General features: G+C 43.8%; 1 protein-coding gene and 1 long non-coding RNA gene across 6 annotated transcripts; one reads left to right on the top strand and one right to left on the bottom strand.

Moving 5' to 3' along the window:
* Nucleotides 1-541: 541 nt before the first annotated feature.
* XPA (XPA, DNA damage recognition and repair factor) lies at nucleotides 542-17,911 on the top strand. Of its 5 annotated transcripts, XM_083420628.1 has the most exons (8): nucleotides 7,937-8,024; nucleotides 8,060-8,099; nucleotides 9,109-9,269; nucleotides 12,731-12,841; nucleotides 13,628-13,733; nucleotides 14,705-14,870; nucleotides 16,429-16,546; nucleotides 17,543-17,911. In XM_083420628.1, exons 1-8 carry the CDS (start codon nucleotides 8,021-8,023, stop codon nucleotides 17,689-17,691), a joined length of 855 nt encoding a protein of 284 aa, XP_083276754.1. In that variant the 5' UTR covers nucleotides 7,937-8,020; the 3' UTR covers nucleotides 17,692-17,911. The 5 variants fall into 5 exon arrangements, with proteins under 5 accessions (XP_083276755.1, XP_083276757.1, XP_083276753.1 ...); XM_083420629.1 differs by lacking the exons at nucleotides 7,937-8,024; nucleotides 8,060-8,099 and adding an exon at nucleotides 542-602; XM_083420631.1 differs by lacking the exons at nucleotides 7,937-8,024; nucleotides 8,060-8,099 and adding an exon at nucleotides 6,650-6,672.
* On the bottom strand, nucleotides 6,667-8,826 carry LOC310668014. The gene is made up of 3 exons (XR_014506542.1): nucleotides 8,546-8,826; nucleotides 7,900-8,116; nucleotides 6,667-6,742 (listed from the first exon to the last, which is right to left on the bottom strand). It is a non-coding gene; the product is annotated as an uncharacterized lncRNA (long non-coding RNA).
* Nucleotides 17,912-18,004: the final 93 nt, after the last annotated feature.

Raw genomic sequence — 18,004 nt, 5'->3', positions numbered from 1 at the left:
GGTCCGTTCTTAACCTGAAACTGTTCTTAACCTGAGGTACCACTTTAGCTAATGGGGTCTCCCGCTGCCGCTGTGCGATTTCTGTTCTCATTCTGAGGTAAAGTTCTTAACCCGAGGTACTATTTCTGGGTTAGCAGAGTCTGTAACCTGAAGTGTCTGTAACCTGAGGTACCACTGTATTTATCTCTGTTCTTAACCTGAAGACCACTTTAGCTAATGGGGCCTCCTGCTGCTGCTGCGCCGCTGGAGCACGATTTCTGTTCTCATCCTGAAGCAAAGTTCTTAACCTGAAGCACTATTTCTGGCTTAGCGGAGTCTGTAACCTGAAGCGTATGTAACCCGAGGTACCACTGTACATAAAGCGTGGAGTTGTGGTTTTTTTTTAGCAGTTAAAATTCTAGAATGCCTGCATTTCAGTACCTGTGTGGCATTTTGTCACAATGCCCAAAGAGTTTTGGTCTAGGGAGACTGAAAGGCAATCTTTGGCAGCAGCGATTCGACTAGAAAATCACAGCTTTCCTACTTCCCGGATTACCAGCTGACAACGAGAGCGTGCTGAGTACTTTGGTGGCAGATCAGCAAGCACTGATGCGAGGGTTCATGTGTGTGATGGAGAGGGAGGGAACGGTACGAGCTTTTACCTGACTCAACCTACTGCCACTTTCTTGTCCAGAGATGTCGAAGCACCTCCCCTGATCTGCTGGAAAGTGATTACGCTGGGATGCAAAACCCTGTTGAATAACAGTAATAATAATGACAAGCCACACAGTGGTGCTTTTTTCTTTTAAAAAAAGACACAAGGCATGCTCACACATCCTGCCATGTCCTCCAGTCGTCTCCTGTGATAATAACAAAAATAACAAACTTGCATTAAGGTTGCCTGTCAGGGAAGAGTGCCAGCTTTTTTTTGCCCTTGAATATTTACACTTCAGTTTTACTCGCATACCTCGGCTTTTCAGTTCTTGGGCAGGAGCTTTCAACACTTGACGTGTTTCCTTAATTGCCCATCTATCAGCCAAGTTCACAGACAATAGGTGGGAGATGATAAATGAAGCAGAAAGACAGCAGAAAGACTACTCCAAAATGAGCCTTCCCACCAGGTGGCAAGCAAAGCCAAAATATATTGGAATAGGCACCGTTTATTTATCTTATTAATTCAATTTCTAAGCCATCCTTCGTCAACTGTGATCACAGGGCAGTTTGCTGCAGAGGCACCAGCCTTAAAACAATAACTTTCCATAAAATAACATGAAAGCAATAACTAAAAGCAAGTCATCTTAGCAATACCAGAAAACAGACCTCTATCAGTCTATAGCTGGCCAGGGCAAATCGACATTTTCCAAAATCCCAGGTTAAAAGGTATGGCTTCAACTGGCACCAAATTGACAGTGGTCCCAGTTGTACCTCCAAGGGAAAGGTGCCACCACAGAGAAAGCCCTATCTCATGTCTTCACGCACTGGAAGGACAAAAAGAAGGGCTTTCTCTGCAAATCTTTATATATGTGGGCAGGCTGCTATAGGAAGTATTTGGTTCCTAAGCCACTTAGGGCTTTGTAAGTTAACAATGAATTGGGCTCAAGAGCATACGAGGTGTGACCGGAAAGTTCAGTGAATGGTCGCAGAAATCGGAAAGCGAGAAATATTTGAACACACATATCTTACATGACTTCAAAGTAGGCCCCCCTCTGATACAATACACCATTGACAACGTGCGTAGAACTGTTGAAAACTTCTGGAGAAGTCCTCTTTTTGTACTGCTTCCAGTTCCCTCATCACAGCAGCAGCTTGGATGTGTGCAGTGGCGTAGCGTGGGTTGTCAGCACCCAGGGCAAGGCAAGTAATTTGCGCCCCCCCCCCCCGCTGCACTGTCCCTCCCCCAGATAGTCCCTCGCTCTCTCTCCGCACCGCACCGCACCGCACGCCTGGCACCCTCCGCTCCACGGTGGGCGGAGACCTGGCGGCTCGGATCAGATTCGCACAGCCAGCACTGCAGTGAGAGAGAGTGAGTGAGCCAGGTAGGGGCAGAGAGCTGCGAGCGCGCCCCCCCCCCAGATGTTTCGCCCGGTGCGGCCGGCCCCCCTGCACCCCCCACACTACGCCACTGGACATGTGAAATGTTGGAAAATCTATGCCCTTTCAGTGCAGATTTCAGTTTTGGAAAAGAAAGAAATCCGGTGGGGCCAGATTGGGAGAATATGGAGGGTGGGACAACTCAGTAACCTCAGCAACAATTTCATGTGGAATATGCAATTCTTCCACCATCATTCGGACGGACAAACGGTATTCCGCATCAATAACTCACAAACTCTGTCAACATTTGCCACTGTTCTGCTCGTCAATCGTCTGCCAGATTGAAGGTCATCTTCAATGGTTTGCCCCCTTCACGGAAATGCTTAAATCACTCATACACGGACTGTCTCACCAGAGTGGTGCATGCTCTGGTTATCTCCTGCTTCGACTACTGCAGTGCACTCTATGTGGGGCTACCTTTGAAGGTGACCCAGAAACTGCAATTAATCCAGAATGCGGCAGCTAGACTGTTGACTGGGAGTGGCCGCCGGGACCACATAACACCGGTTCTGAGAGATCTGCATTGGCTCCCAGTACGTTTCCGAGCACAATTCAAAGTGTTGGTGCTGACCTTTAAAGCCCTAAACGGCCTCGGTCCTGTATACCTGAAGGAGCGTCTCCACCCCCATTGTTCAGCCCAGACACTGAGGTCCACTGAGGGCCTTCTGGCAGTTCCCTCACTGCGAGAAGCCAAGTTACAGGGAACCAGGCAGAGGGCCTTCTCGGTGGTGGCACCCGCCCTGTGGAACACCCTCCCTTCAGATGTGAAGGAAATAAGCAGCTATCTTCTCTTTAGAAGACATCTGAAGGCAGCCCTGTTGAGGGACGTTATAATATTTAATGCTGTATTGTTTTTAATACTTGATCGGGAGCCGCCCAGAGTGGCTGGGGAAACTCAGCCAGATGGGCGGGGTATAAATAACAAATTATTATTATTATTATTATTATTATTATTATTATTATTACACTGTCTTTTGAGTTACAGCTTCATCTCCATACACAATTGTGAGCATTTCGTGGGTTTCCGATGTCGATTGTGTGTTCGAATATTTCTCGCTGTCTGATTTCTGTAACCATTCACTGAACTTTCTGGTCATACCTTGTATAAACGATCAGTACAGATCCTGCAGAATCCATGCTATATAACTCTGATGACAAGAACCACTCAAAATTCTGGCAGTTGACGCTTCTCAACTGCTGTTGTTATTAATTTATTTTACCTCCCCGCCCCCACTTTCACAGAAATTTCAAAATGTTTTCTGTGTGCAAATGGCACACAAAATCTGACTAATAATTACTGAAACCCCTGTATGGCAGGTTATTCTTATTAGTAGCAGTAGTACCCCGCCCATGTGACTAGGTTGCCCCAGCCACTCTGGGTGGCTTCCAATGTATATAAAAACATGACACGTTATGTAATTACATAATAAATTCCAAAATAACTTAATCCACATATTGGTGATGCTGGGACTTTTAAGGCAATTTGCACTCTGAACCCAAAAACTGTAGTTGAAAACATGTTCCATTGACATCAATTAGACTAATTTCCGAATTCCCTTTCTGGAAGCCAGAAAGCAATGCCATTATGTTGAATGGGATAAATGAGTTTTCATTAAAAATCTGGATTATTTTAGTTCACATTGAACTGCTGGTTAGTATATGATCACCATTAAGGTATATGAGTAACATTGTCTGATTACAAGCATTCCTGTATTAGAATAATGTACTGATCTTGTGACCCATTGCATTTGAATCCCTCTGTCTGGAGCTTTTAAATTCAGTACTCTCAACCAGTGGTGTAGCGTGGGGGGTGCAGGGGGTGCCGGCCGCACCGGGCACAACATCTGGGGGGGTGCGCACTCGCACTCGCAGCTCTCTGCCCCTACCTGGCTCCACGGGTTAGGGGGCGCAAATTACTTGCCTTGCCCCGGGTGCTGACAACCCACGCTACGCCACTGCTCTCAACTTCCAGTTTAGTCAAACAATGTATTTCCTTTCTCCTCACGTCAGGTCAAACAAGAAAAAACAATAAACCTCAATCCTAAATACAATTGCTGTCCAATCCAGCACCAATTTTGCTCCTGAACTCAGCGAAACTTACTCCCAACTAAATGAGCACAGGGTTGCAGTTTAAGGCTATTATAGCATCAATTCTACATTTGTATGAAAACTGATGTACAAATCCACAATGCTTTTAGCGCACTCTGCTGTCTGTTGTCATGAGTGCCACACATTTGTTTTACCTTCCTTGCAAGATTTGATCATGAAATGATCATTAGAGGAAATGTAAAGGAAGAAAGTAGGTTTGAGGAGGACATGGTGACGAACTTTCCTGTTATCTGAAGAAGTGTGCATGCACACGAAAACTTACACCAAGAACAAACTTAGTTGGTCTCTAAAGTGCTACTGGACAATTTTTTATTTTTATATATATTTCGACTGTGTCAGACCACCAGATGTCAAAGAGAACAACAACTACCAGACTTTTAGAAGACATCTGAAGGCAGCCCTGTTTAGGGGAGCTTTTAATGTTTGATGTATCACAGTATTTTAATATTCTTTTGGAAGCCGCCCAGAGTGGCTGGGGAAACCCAGCCAGATGGGCGGGGTATAAATAATAAATTATTATTATTATTATTATTAACATGGCTTCCTACCTGATTTCCTGTTATGCTGTGTTTTAATAACGCAAATGACCAAGTGATAACAAAAGAAGAGATTCGCACACAGGTATTATATATACCAGCATTAGCTTGGATTTTATTTGCTTTATATATATATATATATATATATATATATATATATATATATATAAATATTTTATTCGATTTTACATAAAAGACGACAAAGCAAAACAAAAGCAACAAACAATACACCAAAAACATACAGAATTACACAAACATAACATACTACAAACAACAGAAATAAAAACAATCTTATCTCCATATTGATCTTGCATTAACTTGTTTCTCTGACTTCCCCGAGTCTCCCTTCCCTGTATTCCAATTCATACAATTAAACAACAAATCCCTTCCCTCTGTCATAATTAACCTCCTTTCTGATTTGAATGTCTTAATATAGCTTATTCAGTGCTTAGAACTTAAGATGTTGGGTCTTCTAATCCTTAAAATTTTACTCCAATAACCTTATACATTCAATCTGATGTTATTTTAACATTCATTAATCTTGTAGTGTTTCTGTAAATAGTCTTTAAATTTCTTCCAATCTTCCTCCACCGTCTCTTCTCCCTGGTCTCTGATTCTGCCAGTCATTTCTGCGGATTCCATATAGTCCATGACTTTCATCTGCCAGCTTGGATTTTATTTGCAAAGGCCTGGAAAGAGGAGTGCAAACTTAAGTACACAGAATTGGTTTGTTGCTTATGGGAGCAGGTGGAATCAATTAAATTGGCATTAGTGCTTAAGAAATGTGGAAATGATGGAAATGGTTTATTGAATATTTACAGATAATTTGTAAACAGGTAAGATCATTGGCAGGATTGTTGTAATAACCTGCAGTTTCATAAGTGTATATATTTAAAGTAGATGAATAAATGAGCAAATTAAGTTAATTTGGATATGCAGAGCATATTAAATATAAATTTAAGGAGACACAGAAAGAGGGGGAAGGAAGTCAAGTTTTGAAATGTTAAAATGATTGTAAAATTAGTGAAATGTATATAACTGGTGAAGTGTATAAACTTGAAAAGTATAAATAAAATTTGAAAAACCAAGGAAAGAAAAAGAAACGTGGAAATGACAAAGCAAAGGTTGGAAGACTGGAAGCTGCGCCGCAACCGCCTCATGCTGGGCTCGGGGCGGCGTGGGCGAGAGTCCCTCTCCCTCCTCCCCCCTTGTCTCCGGCGGGGAAGGGCCGATGGAACTCCTCGCTCCAAGACGACGGCAGCCCCACGTGCTGCTTAGCATCCCTTCCAGCCAGTGAAGCATCTTAATGTAGTGATTTCCCCCTCTGCATCCCTTTCATAACTCTATTTTCATAAATCATTTGTCCATCCATAGTTCAAATTTTTACTAAAGGTTTTCTGTCAATCCTACCAATGTATGTAACTCTTTACAATAGCTTTTCAACTAAATCATAAACTTTCCCCATTCTTTATTAAAGAGGTCCTCTTCCTGGTTTCTAATTCTGCCTGTAAGCTTTGCCATCGCGACGTCGTTCATCAGTTTTGTCTGATCCTCTTCTTTGGTGGGAGTTGTAGACCCTGAGGATCATCTAGTCCAACCCCCTGCAAAACACAGTCAGGGGCAGTCAAAGCAGCATGGCTCCATCAGTGCCGGATTTCTGTATAAACTATCCCTTATTTTGGCTGCTGATCCCTTATTTTCCAGGCTGCTGGTCCCTTATTTTCAAATCTGTAAGTTGACAGCTATGCTCTCATTTCTGCCTCGAAGTACATTTAAAAAAAAACCACGCACAAAACAGGCCTCTGAGTAGGAAGGAGGAAGTGTCGTCTTTAGGGACGGCCGCCTCTATACTTTCCTACTTCTACAGTCACGGAAGTAGCCGAGCGCTTCTAAGGGGACGGCTTCCTTCCAGGAGCATGCGCACACGGCTTCAAGAAGCCAAGCCTTGTGTGGGCAGGTAAGGTTCCTTTTTCCGGTCCTGTTGATGTCTTGGGCGCCTCTCACTTTTGCAGAAGGGCTGAAAGCGGCTGGCAGAAGGCAAGTCCGCCTTTCCCCTGGAGCTTGATCTGGGCTGGAGTATTGCTTGTTGGGTTTTGTGGTTGGTGTCTGCTGTTATTCATATTTTGCATCTATTTTTAAAAAGTAAAATAAAAATCTCATGCTTTTATTTTATTTTTATTTTTTTATCTCTCATGCTTTTATTTGATATTAATATTTTGTACCTTTATTTCTTTTAACCACTTATTACATGGCAATTGCTCCATTTTGTGGACTTTTCGATGCGTTCTGCTTATTGTTTGTGGCTGCTTTGCTTTTGTAATTGCGTAATTGCCGTAAACTGCTTTGAGCATGGCCTGAATTATACGAATAAAATGATGATCTACCGGTTTGGTAAGCGCAAAACAAGCATTTGTTGGAACAATTGCTAAGAAAGGTCTCGTTTCAAGGTGCAATCTCACACCCACTTCTACCTGAAAGTACCACTGAATCAGGGTGGATTTGATTTAAAGCAAATCGATTTAAACCACGGTTTAAATCATGATTTAAATCACTAGTCAGTAAGACTCGATTTGAAATCATTTTATTTTTTTACAGAAAGGCATTCCTGCCGGTATAATCTTAATATTTACAACCAGATGAAGGTTTCATTTTTGGAACAATGACTTTTCAGAGTAGTTTTTACAGTTATAACAAAAATTACTGATTTGGTTATACTATTAGAAATACATAGACAGATAATTATGAAATCATTGTGAGGTTTAATAAGTTAACTGTTTATATGTGGACAACATTTCCTTAATAACAATATAAACAATTTATTTCACTTATACAATAACATTATAGCATATGTATCCATGTTTGTTAACTGATGTGGTTAAACATTACAAAAAAACCCCCTTAGATTGATTTTCAGTACACATGAAAAACTTAAAACAAAGCCTTATTTCCTGGACTATGTTGTTGTTGTTATTGTTGTTTAGTCGTTTAGTCATGTCCGACTCTTCGTGACCCCATGGACTATAATATAACTTAAATAGAAAGCTATCTTTAGAAAATATTTTCCTCCAAAAGCATTTTATTTTAAAAATCTGATTTAAATAAAAAAAAAAAAATCCAATTTAATTTTTTTTAAAAAAAATCTGATTTTTTTTAAAAAAATCATTGATTTTTATCCACCCTGCACTGAATTCAGTTTCAGAAGTTATGCCTCTGAGTAGCTATGCATAGAACTGTATTGTTGGAGACTAATTAATTTATTGGCGCACGAGGTGTTGAGGACTTTACCAGACACATGAAGTTGGCAGATGGAGATGCATGAAATCCCTAACTTGCCAGACCAGAGGTCCGGAATGATGGGACCAAGACCTGCTGCCTATTCCCCTGGTTGGTAGCTAGCAATCCTTTGTGTTGGGTTGAAATAAACGGCAGACGAGTGACAAGTGTCATACGGGAGGCATCGCTCGAGCATGTCTCAGAGAGTCCCTTTTATTGAATATTACAGCATTGCCACGTATGTGCTTGTTGCTGATTGGTTAACACAGATCATACGCAAGGGTTGCATATAAGCATTAATCATCAATAGATTAAAGGTTGGGAAAGGAACACAGAGTTGGACAGGTATGAAAACCTCCCTATTAACTATTACTAGATGATTGATATAGCAAAACTTAAAAGGGCATAACCATCGCATTCATAGATGTGGTCAACCATGCATAAAGAACAGGTCAGGGTACGATGTTTCATGAACTCAAATGTTCTAGGGTGGGTGAGGACGGAATGGTTCAGAACAGTTTGTCAAATTCATGTGCAGAAGCAAAACTTCCCATCACCTTTGGGCTGCTTTTATGATTTCCACCTCCTCCCTTATCATTATTATCATCGGGGCTTTTTTTCCAGCTGGAACTTGCTGGAACTCTGTTCCGGGACCTTTCAAGTGGTCGCCATTGCCATTAGAAGAGAACAAGGGAATGGATACAAAAGCTTATGGGATATGCAGAAATGGCGAAACTTACCGGAAAAATAAGAAATCAAGATAACGGAACTTTTTATAAAAGAATGGAAATAGTTTATTGAATATTTACAGATAAATCATGAACACAAATAAATTAGCAGGATTAATATAATAACCTGCAGTTTTATAAGAGTATATATTTACAGTAGATAATTAAAATGAGCAAGTTAAATGAACTGGGATATGAAGAAGATATTAAAAAATGATTTTAAGGAACCGCAGACAGAGGAGGAAGTCAACTTTTGAAACGTTAAATTGATTGTAAAACTAATGAAATGTATAAATTAAAAAATTAAAAAGAGAAGAAGGGAGGCGTTCATTATGGGTTCCAGCACCACTTTTTGTAGAAAAATCATTCTTATTTCAATTTAACCTTTCTAGGTTTCCGTCTCTGGATCCGGCCATGGAATCTTCTGCTCCTGAAGAGGAGAAACCCGCACTCTCTGCCGCGATGAGGGCAAAGATAGAGCGGAATCGCCAGCGGGCACTGATGCTGAGGCAAGCAAGGCTGGCTACCAGGCCCTACCCTCCTACCGGCGAAGGTTCGCTTGGCACTGCAATGTAATACACGATGGACAGGTCCAGGTAGCTTGTGCAGGTTAGCCTCCAGCTGGTAAGAGAGGCATATGGATAGGGAAGAGGGAAATCTTAGAATTTTGGAATGGGAAGGGACCTTCAAAGCTCAGCTAGTCAAACCTCCACAGTGCAGGGTTGATGTTGTGGCCAAAGGGCAAATTCTCATGCTTTTCTATGTTGGGCTTGCCTCTGAAGCTTCTGTAGTCTGAGTCAGTTGTGCAATTTAGGGCGGTTCATAAAGAACTTTTTTTTTTTTTTAATGCCTGCTCCAAAGGTCTTATCTTACTACACCAGGGATTATATAGCTAGATCTGAAATTTCATGCACATCAGTTAATATCTTGACCCTGCTCCACTGAATTGAAATTTCAGACTTCACGACATAGGAAAACGGCCAAGTAAACAGCTATTTTCTTGAAATTTCAGATCTAGCTATATAATCCCTAGGGTAGTAAGATAAGACCTTTGAAGCAGGCATTTTCAAAAAAAAAGTTTTTTATGAACCGCCCTATTGTGCATATGGCTAGCAAAAGTATACAGTGGTGCCTCGCAAGACGAAAAGAATCTGTTCCGCGAGTCTCTTCGTCTTGCGGTTTTTTTCGTCTTGCGAAGCAAGCCCATTAGCGACTTAGCGGATTAGCGCTATTAGCGGTTTAGCGGCTATTAGCGGCTATTAAAGGCTTAAGGGATTAGCTGCTAAAAGGCTATTAGCGGCTTAGCGGGCTTAGTGGATCAGCTGATAAGCGGCTTAGCGGCTTGGGAAAAAGGGGGGGAGGGGGAAAAACCCCGCAGGAACTCGCAAGACATTTTCGTCTTGCGAAGCAAGCCCATAGCAAATTCGTTTTGCGAAGCACCTCCAAAACGGAAAACCCTTTCGTCTAGCGGGTTTTCCGTCTTGCGAGGCATTCGTCTTGCGGGGCACCACTGTACTGGAAAGTAAAAGGCACATTACGATGGGAAGTTGTGGGTTTCCTTTGTGGCTGTGTGATGCTGAAGTCTGTGAGCTCCTGAAGGAGACTAATGCTCCTTAAAAACTAATGCTCCTTAAAAATGTTCCTTAAAAACATTCAGGCAAGAAGGGAAAGCCTTCAATCTGTAATGCTACAAAGCAGAAATCTTAGGTGGTTGCCACCAGCTTTGGAGTTATGGTCCAGGGATAGAAAATACCTGGGGTGATCCTTGATGTTGACAACCCAAAAGGAGACTTTTCAGAGACCTCTGGCCCATCTTCCTCGTTAGTTCTAGCAATCTGATCCTACGCCTTCTTAAAAGTGAATGGGGATCTCTAAATGTATAGAGAGGCGGTGTGGTATAGTGGTTAGAGTCAGATAATAATAATAATAATAATAATAATAATAATAATAATATTTTTTATTTATACCCCGCCCTCCCCAGCCAAGGCCCGGCTCAGGACGGCTAACAAGCAATAATAACAACCTAAAAACAAAATTAAAATACAACATTAAAGTATTGAAACCTCATCGCAGGAGGAGAAAGGAAAAGAAGAAAGAAAGGGGGAGGGAATCAAATTGGCTCTAAGCCAAAGGCCAGGCAGAACAACTCTGTCTTACAGGCCCTGCGGAAAGAAATCAGATCCTGCAGGGCCCTGGTCTCATGAGGCAGAGCGTTCCACCAGGCCGGAGCCAGTATTGAAAAGGCCCTGGCTCTAGTTGAGGCTAATCTAACTTCCTTAGGGCCCGGGACCACTAGGGTGTTGCTATTTATGGACCTTGAGGCTCTCCGTGGGGCATACCAGTAGGCACGAGGGTCCTAGGCCGTGAAGGGCTTTAAAGGTCAAAAGCAGCACCTTAAATCCGACCCTGTACTCCACCGGGAGCCAGTGCAGCTTGAAAAGCACTGGGTGAATATGCTCCCATGTCAGAGACCCCGCGAGGAGCCTCGCTGCAGCATTCTGCACCCGCTGGAGTTTCTGGGACAGCTTCAAGGGCAGCCCCGCGTAGAGCGAACTACAGTAGTCAAGCCTTAGAGGTGCATGGATCACTGTGTCTAGGTCGGGGATATCTAGGATCTAGGATAGGTCTTTGGACTACAATTCCCATCATCCCTGACCACTGGTCCTTCTAGCTATGGATGATGGGAGTTGTAGTCCAAAAAAAACCAGTTGGAGACCCAAATTTGGAAAATCCTGATCTAGGAGACCAGGATTCAAATCCTCAAATGGCCTTGAAGCTTGGCCTTGGGTCAGTGACCAACCCTCAGCCTGACCTACCTCACACGGTTGTTGTCAGGATCATATGGAGAGAGGGAGAGCCAGGTATGTCACCTTGGATGAAATATAGGATATACCGTAATTTTTGCTCCATAAGGTGCACCGGACCATAAGGCGCACCTAGTTTTTAGAGGGGGAAATCAAGAGAGAAAAAATTCTTTGTCCGCTTCTCCCAGAGCTTCTTGGGGCTGCCGGGGGAAGCCCGGGTTCCCCCCCCCCCCCAGCCCCAAAGAGCAAAGAAGCCAAGACAGCGAGAGGGATCCATCCCGGCCTCTCCCGGCCAGATCTATTCCGCTCGCTGTCTTGGCTTCCTCTTTAGCCGTGCACAGAGGGGGGCAATTCCCCCACCTCCCGCAAAAGCCCACAGGAACCGCGCACCCTTTAAAGAGCGTGTGGCTCCTGCGGGCTTTTCTACGAGGAGGGAGAAGGGACTGACTGACTGGCCGCATCAATCTCTTCTCTCTCCTGGGGAAAAGCCTGCAAGAGCCGCGCAGAGCTTGTGTGTGGCTCTTGGGGGCTTTTCCTGCCTGCCTCCCCCCCCCCCTGCATTCGCTCCATAAGATGCATACACATTTCCCCTTACTTTTTAGGAGGGGAAAAGTGCATCTTATGGAGCGAAAAATACGGTAATAGGATATTAAAGCAATGCAATAATAATGTATTGGATTTCAATAGATACTCCTTTTTTGGGGGATTGTGGGCTGCTTCTTAACATTTGAGCAAGGTTAGACATGGCTGCCTCACCTACCAATAGACTTTATTACATTAGTGTCAGGTACTGATTGCAAAGGGGCACGGGTGGCGCTGTGGGTTAAAGCCTCAGCGCCTAGGGCTTGCTGATCGAAAGGTCGGCGGTTCGAATCCCCGCGGAGGGGTGCGCTCCTGCTGTTCGGTCCCAGCGCCTGCCAACCTAGCAGTTCGAAAGCACCCCTGGGTGCAAGTAGATAAATAGGGACCGCTTACTAGCGGGAAGGTAAACGGCGTTTCCGTGTGCGGCTCTGGCTCGCCAGAGCAGCGATGTCACGCTGGCCACGTGACCCGGAAGTGTCTTCGGACAGCGCTGGCCCCTGGCCTCTTTGAGTGAGATGGGCGCACAACCCTAGAGTCTGTCAAGACTGGCCCGTACGGGCAGGGGTACCTTTACCTTTACTTTACCTTTACTGATTGCAAAGTTTATTTTTGTTGTTTGTCTCTGCAGGCAGTTCCAAAGTGAAAGCACCTCCAAAGATAATAGATACCGGGGGAGGATTCTTTCTTGAAGAGGAGGAGGAAGAGGAAAACACAGCAGAGAAAGTTGTGCATCTCCCTGGTAAATATGGCACTGAGGAAACGGCTGCTGTTGGTTGTGCTTAGTTAGTGGAAGGTGCCATGATAGGGGGAACTGAGCCAAAAGAGAAATTCCTTGCTTGCAGAGACATAGAACTATTTGTCTGAAAGGCTGGTACAAGCACACATTGCAATGTGTTCTTCTAGAAGAGCTGATAAACATTACAGTGGTATCTTAGATTACAGACGCCTCAGGTTACAGACTCTGCTAACCCAGAAATAGTACCTCAGGTTAAGAACTTTGCTTCAGGATGAGAACAGAAATTGTGCGGCGGCAGCGGGAGGCCCCATTACCTAAAGTGGTACCTCGGGTTAAGAACAGTTTCAGTTTAAGAATGGACCTCCAGAACAAATTAAGTTCTTAACCTGAGGTAGCCACTGTATTGTGCATCAGTTCATAATCATCTAACAGTCTGGTCTCGCGGGGCTGGGAATGTAAAGAATGTTAAAAGGAATATGAAGGCTGCATGCATAAATACTATATTTAGCTGCAGGACAGAGAGTCGGAAGTCCTTTTATTCTTCTTAATTTCTTTCTTTCTTCAGGTTTTCATTTTTCTTGTCTTTTCTCCTTTCTGCCTTTGTTCTTTTTTAGACTAAGTAGCTGTTTTATATCAGTACATTATTAAAAGATACTTTATAATGGGTATTTTTTTTGTATCTCTGAATAAATATCAATAAATACATTTAAAATTAACAAAATATTTTTGCTATCTTGAATGCACTTGAACAGCTTATGCCCTGTTGTTGTTTATTCTTTTTTTAAACAGGGCCTGTGTTAGAATTTGATTACATTATTTGTGAAGAATGTGGTAAAGAATTCATGGATTCCTACCTCATGAACCACTTTGATCTAGCAACGTGTGATAATTGCAGGTATATAGCAAATAAAGGGGGAAATAATGGCTTGTATGCAATGCTGTGGCCAGCAGGATTCTACTGACCTTTAGCACCCTAAATGGCTTTAGCCCTGTGTACCTGAAGGAGCATCTCCACCCCCATCATTCAGCCTGGACACTGAGATCCAGTACTGAGAGCCTTCTGGTGGTTCCTGAATTCGAGAAGTGAAACTACAGGGAACCAGGCAGAGGGCCTTCTCGGTAGTGGCACCTGCCCTGTGGAACGCCCTCCCATCAAATGTCAAGGAGATAAGTTACTATGCAACCTTTAGAAGACATCTGAAGGCAGCCTTGTATTGGAAAGTTTCTAATGTCTGATGTTTCACTGTGTTGTTTTGTATTATGTTGTAAGCCAGTTAGATGGGCAGGGTGCAAGTAATTGAATTATTATTATTATTATTATTATTATTATTATTATTACTGGCAAAGCAGCACTCACCTTTTCTCTCATTCTCCCCGCAAAACTGCTCTAGAGCAGGTTTTCCCAAACTTGAGTGTCCAGCTGTCTTTGGACTACAATTGCTGCTTCGGTGCAGTTACTGAGCAACTAGAACAGGGAATGCCTTTTAACCATGAGATGCAATTCATGGCTGGCTTAAGTTTTGTGGGCTGCAATTCAAGGCACACTTATGACAGTGAGCCACATTAAAATAGTAGGATTTACTTGTGTGTGTTTATGCATAGGACCAAAGGGAGAGGGCCATGGCTCAGTGAGAGAGACCACTCTTTGCTCTCAGAAGGTCTCGACTTCATGCCCCACCATCTCCTGGCAGAATAGGGGAACCGCTTCTAGTCAATGTAAGCAATAAAGATCTCATGGACCAGGGGACTAACTCTGTGTAACGCACCTTCCCATATCAGATTGTTGACGGACTACTTTACAGCTCAGAAAATAGCAGCTCATACATAATAACGGTCTTAGTTTCACTGAATGGGACCTTGTTTCAGAGATGTTGAAGAAAAGCATAAACTCATAACAAGGAGTGAAGCCAAGCAAGAGTATCTTCTGAAAGACTGCGATTTAGACAAGAGAGAACCGGTGCTAAGATTTATCCTGAAGAAAAACCCTCATAATCCGCGATGGGGTGACATGAAACTTTACTTAAAGCTACAGGTACGGAGCTTTGTTCAATAAGGTGTATAAAAAAACACCCAGTTTTTATTTGCAGTAGTGAAGACAAAAGGCAGGGTGTGACCCTCCAGAAAAGGTAATTGGGTACCTGGTGGTGAGAGAGCAGTGGTGGTTTCACCTGTGACACACCGCCAGATGAGGCTGCCCTCGCGCTCTGGTCCTCAAACCAAGGGAAGAACAAGCTGCGAGGTGCTGGAGCTAATGTAGCTTGTTTTTCCCTCAGTGCCCGGGCACTGGGGGCAGAGGGAGTCCCTCTGCCGCTGGTGCCCCGTGTGGAGGAACAAAATGCTCACTGGAGTGAAATTGCCAATACTCCTGCCAAGGAGCTGAGGCACTTTCACCCCAGCGCTTCGCGGGACTGGGCCCAACGCAGCTCGTTCCTCACTTCGCTTTTCAACATCACAGTGTTTGGCTGGTGATACATCACGATGTTGAAAAGCTGCTATCGCCAAGCCCTATTCTGAACACTTAGGGATGTGGGTGGCACTGTGGGTTAAACTACAGAGCCTTGTTGTTGTTTAGTCGTTTAGTTGAGTCCGACTGTTCGTGACCCCATGGACCAGAGCACACCAGGCACTCCTGTCTCCAGCAGTTTGGTCAAACTCATGCTGGTAGCTTCAAGAACACTGTCCAACCATGTCATCCTCTGCCGTCCCCTTCTCCTTGTGCCCTCCATCTTTCCCAACATCAGGGTCTTTCCCAGGGAGTCTTCTCTTCTCATGAGGTGGCCAAAGTATTGGAACCTCAGCTTCACGATCTGTCCCTTTAGTGAGCACTCAGGGCTGATTTCCTTCAGAATGGATAGGTTTGATCTTCTTGCAGTCCATGGGACTCTCAAGAGTCTCCTCCAATACCATAATTCAAAACAGAGCCTAGGACTTGTTGATCAGAAGGTTGGCGGTTCGAATCCCCGCGACGGGGTGAGCTCCTGTTGCCCGGTCCCAGATACTGCCAACCTAGCAGTTCGAAAGCACGTCAAAAGTGCAAGTAGATAAATAGGTACCACTCCGGCGGGAAGGTAAACGGCGTTTCCGTGTGCTGCTCTGGTTCGCCAGAAGCGGCTTAGTCATGCTGGCCACATGACCCGGAAGCTTGCCAATAAAGCAAGATGAGCGCCGCAACCCCAGAGTCGGTCACGACTGGACCTAATGGTCAGGGGTCCCTTTACCTTTACCTATTCTGAACACTTATGTACATTCCTTAGCATCCTCCGCTTTACATGCAGGAATCCCTTTTACACGTTAATTCAGAAGGGCGGCATTGTTACAAATGCCTTTGCTGGATACAGGTTATGTATCTAGTTTATTAAATGTCACATTACTTCTGTACCAACAAAAATAAAACTAATGAGGTGGGTATCTGCATAGTTTTGTGTCCCATTTTTATAGTGTGGAGGGAACCAGTGGAAATGCATTGGAACAGATCCATGCAGGCTTGAGGCCTACACAGATCAAGCCTCTGGGCGTAGACCACAGTGCGCTGCAACAGAGATCAAACTCCGAGACCAGTTTTCTGTTTGTTCAAATGTCTTATTCTGCAGGTGATCAAGCGCTCTCTTGAAATCTGGGGTAGCGAAGAAGCGTTAGAAGAAGCAAAGGAAAGCAGACAAGACAACAGAGAGAAGATGAAACAAAAGAAGTTTGATAAGAAAGTTAAAGGTGAGTGTGAATTGAGCTACCCCTCTTGGCTACCCCACCCCACAAACCTACCAGTTAAACAGGTCTCTTCATCTTCTAGCACACTGAACGGCTTAGCGGGTACTTGTACAACGCGGGTGGTGTTGTGGTCTAATCTACTGAGTCTCTTGGGCTTGCTGATCAGAAGGTCGGCAGTTTGAATCCCTGCAACGGAGTGAGCTCCCGTTGCTCTGTCCCAGCTCCTGCCAACCTAGCAGTTTGAAAGCACACCAGTGCAAGTAGATAAGTAGGTACCGCTGTGGGGGAAAGGTAAACGGCGTTTCCATACGCTCTGGTTTCCGTCACGGTGTCCCGTTGAGCCAGAAGCTGTTTAGTCATGCTGGCCACATGACCTGGAAAGCTGTCTGTGGACAAACGCTGGCTCCCTCGGCCTGAAAGCAAGATGAGCGCCACACCTGGGCTTAACCACCCAGGGGTCCTTTACCTTTTTACCTACAAGGGGGGGGGGAGTTAGTCCCATCTATGGGATAGTTTCTCTGTAATTTGGTCCTCTGAAATACCGTATTTTTCGCTCTATAAGATGCACCAGACCACAAGATGCACCTAGTTTTTGGAGGAGGAAAACAAGAAAAAAAATATTCTGAATCTCAGAAGGCAGAACAGCAAGAGGGATCGCTGCGCAGTGAAAGCAGCAATTCCTCTTGCTGTTCTGGCTTCTGTGATAGCTGCGCAGCCTGCATTCGCTCCATAAGACGCACACACATTTCCCCTTACTTTTTAGGAGGGAAAAAGTGAGTCTTATAGAGCAAAAAATACGGTATTTCAGTTTGGTATAATTGTTTTGGAACTTCCAATGTTGGGAAGACTTCTGCAGTTTTTCTGCTCTTACAAATCCTGGGTTACAATATACAAATCAGGGATCGTGGTTGAAAGCAGGAGCCCATCTCCAGGACACAAAAGAAAAACTTGGGGGCTTCTGCTCTGCCTTGAATAATTTTCTTCTTCATTTTGTATTAGAACTGCGCCGAGCCGTAAGGAGTAGTGTATGGAAAAAAGATACAAGCCTTCATCAACATGACTACGGAGATGAAGAAATGATAGATGAAGACCTATACAAGAAAACCTGCACAACGTGTGGACATGAATTAACATATGAAAAAATGTAGTATGTTCTTAGTGTTACATTAAAATGTACCTTTTGTAATTTTTTTTAATCCAATGAGCTAAGTGCTCAGCCACTTTTTTTACACGCAGCCTTCCTCATCCACAATTGAAATGCAATGTTAAAAATGTGTTTTCATGGGAGAACTGCGCAGCCTGCTGAATCATGTAAGTATTGAATTGTATTGTGTATCACTGCTAATAAAATAAAATAAATGAAAACAACGGTATTCTCATCCCTTTTTTTATCTTTCATTGCACCACGTTATCTTCAGTAATTCCTGCTGGATATTCTAACAGTGTGATACAAAGTGTTAA

The sequence above is a fragment of the Podarcis tiliguerta genome (genome assembly GCF_965153285.1).
Source record: "Podarcis tiliguerta genome assembly, chromosome: 17".
In the NCBI taxonomy this organism is placed as follows: domain Eukaryota; kingdom Metazoa; phylum Chordata; class Lepidosauria; order Squamata; family Lacertidae; genus Podarcis; species Podarcis tiliguerta.
This window is presented reverse-complemented; position numbering and strand designations above follow the sequence as displayed.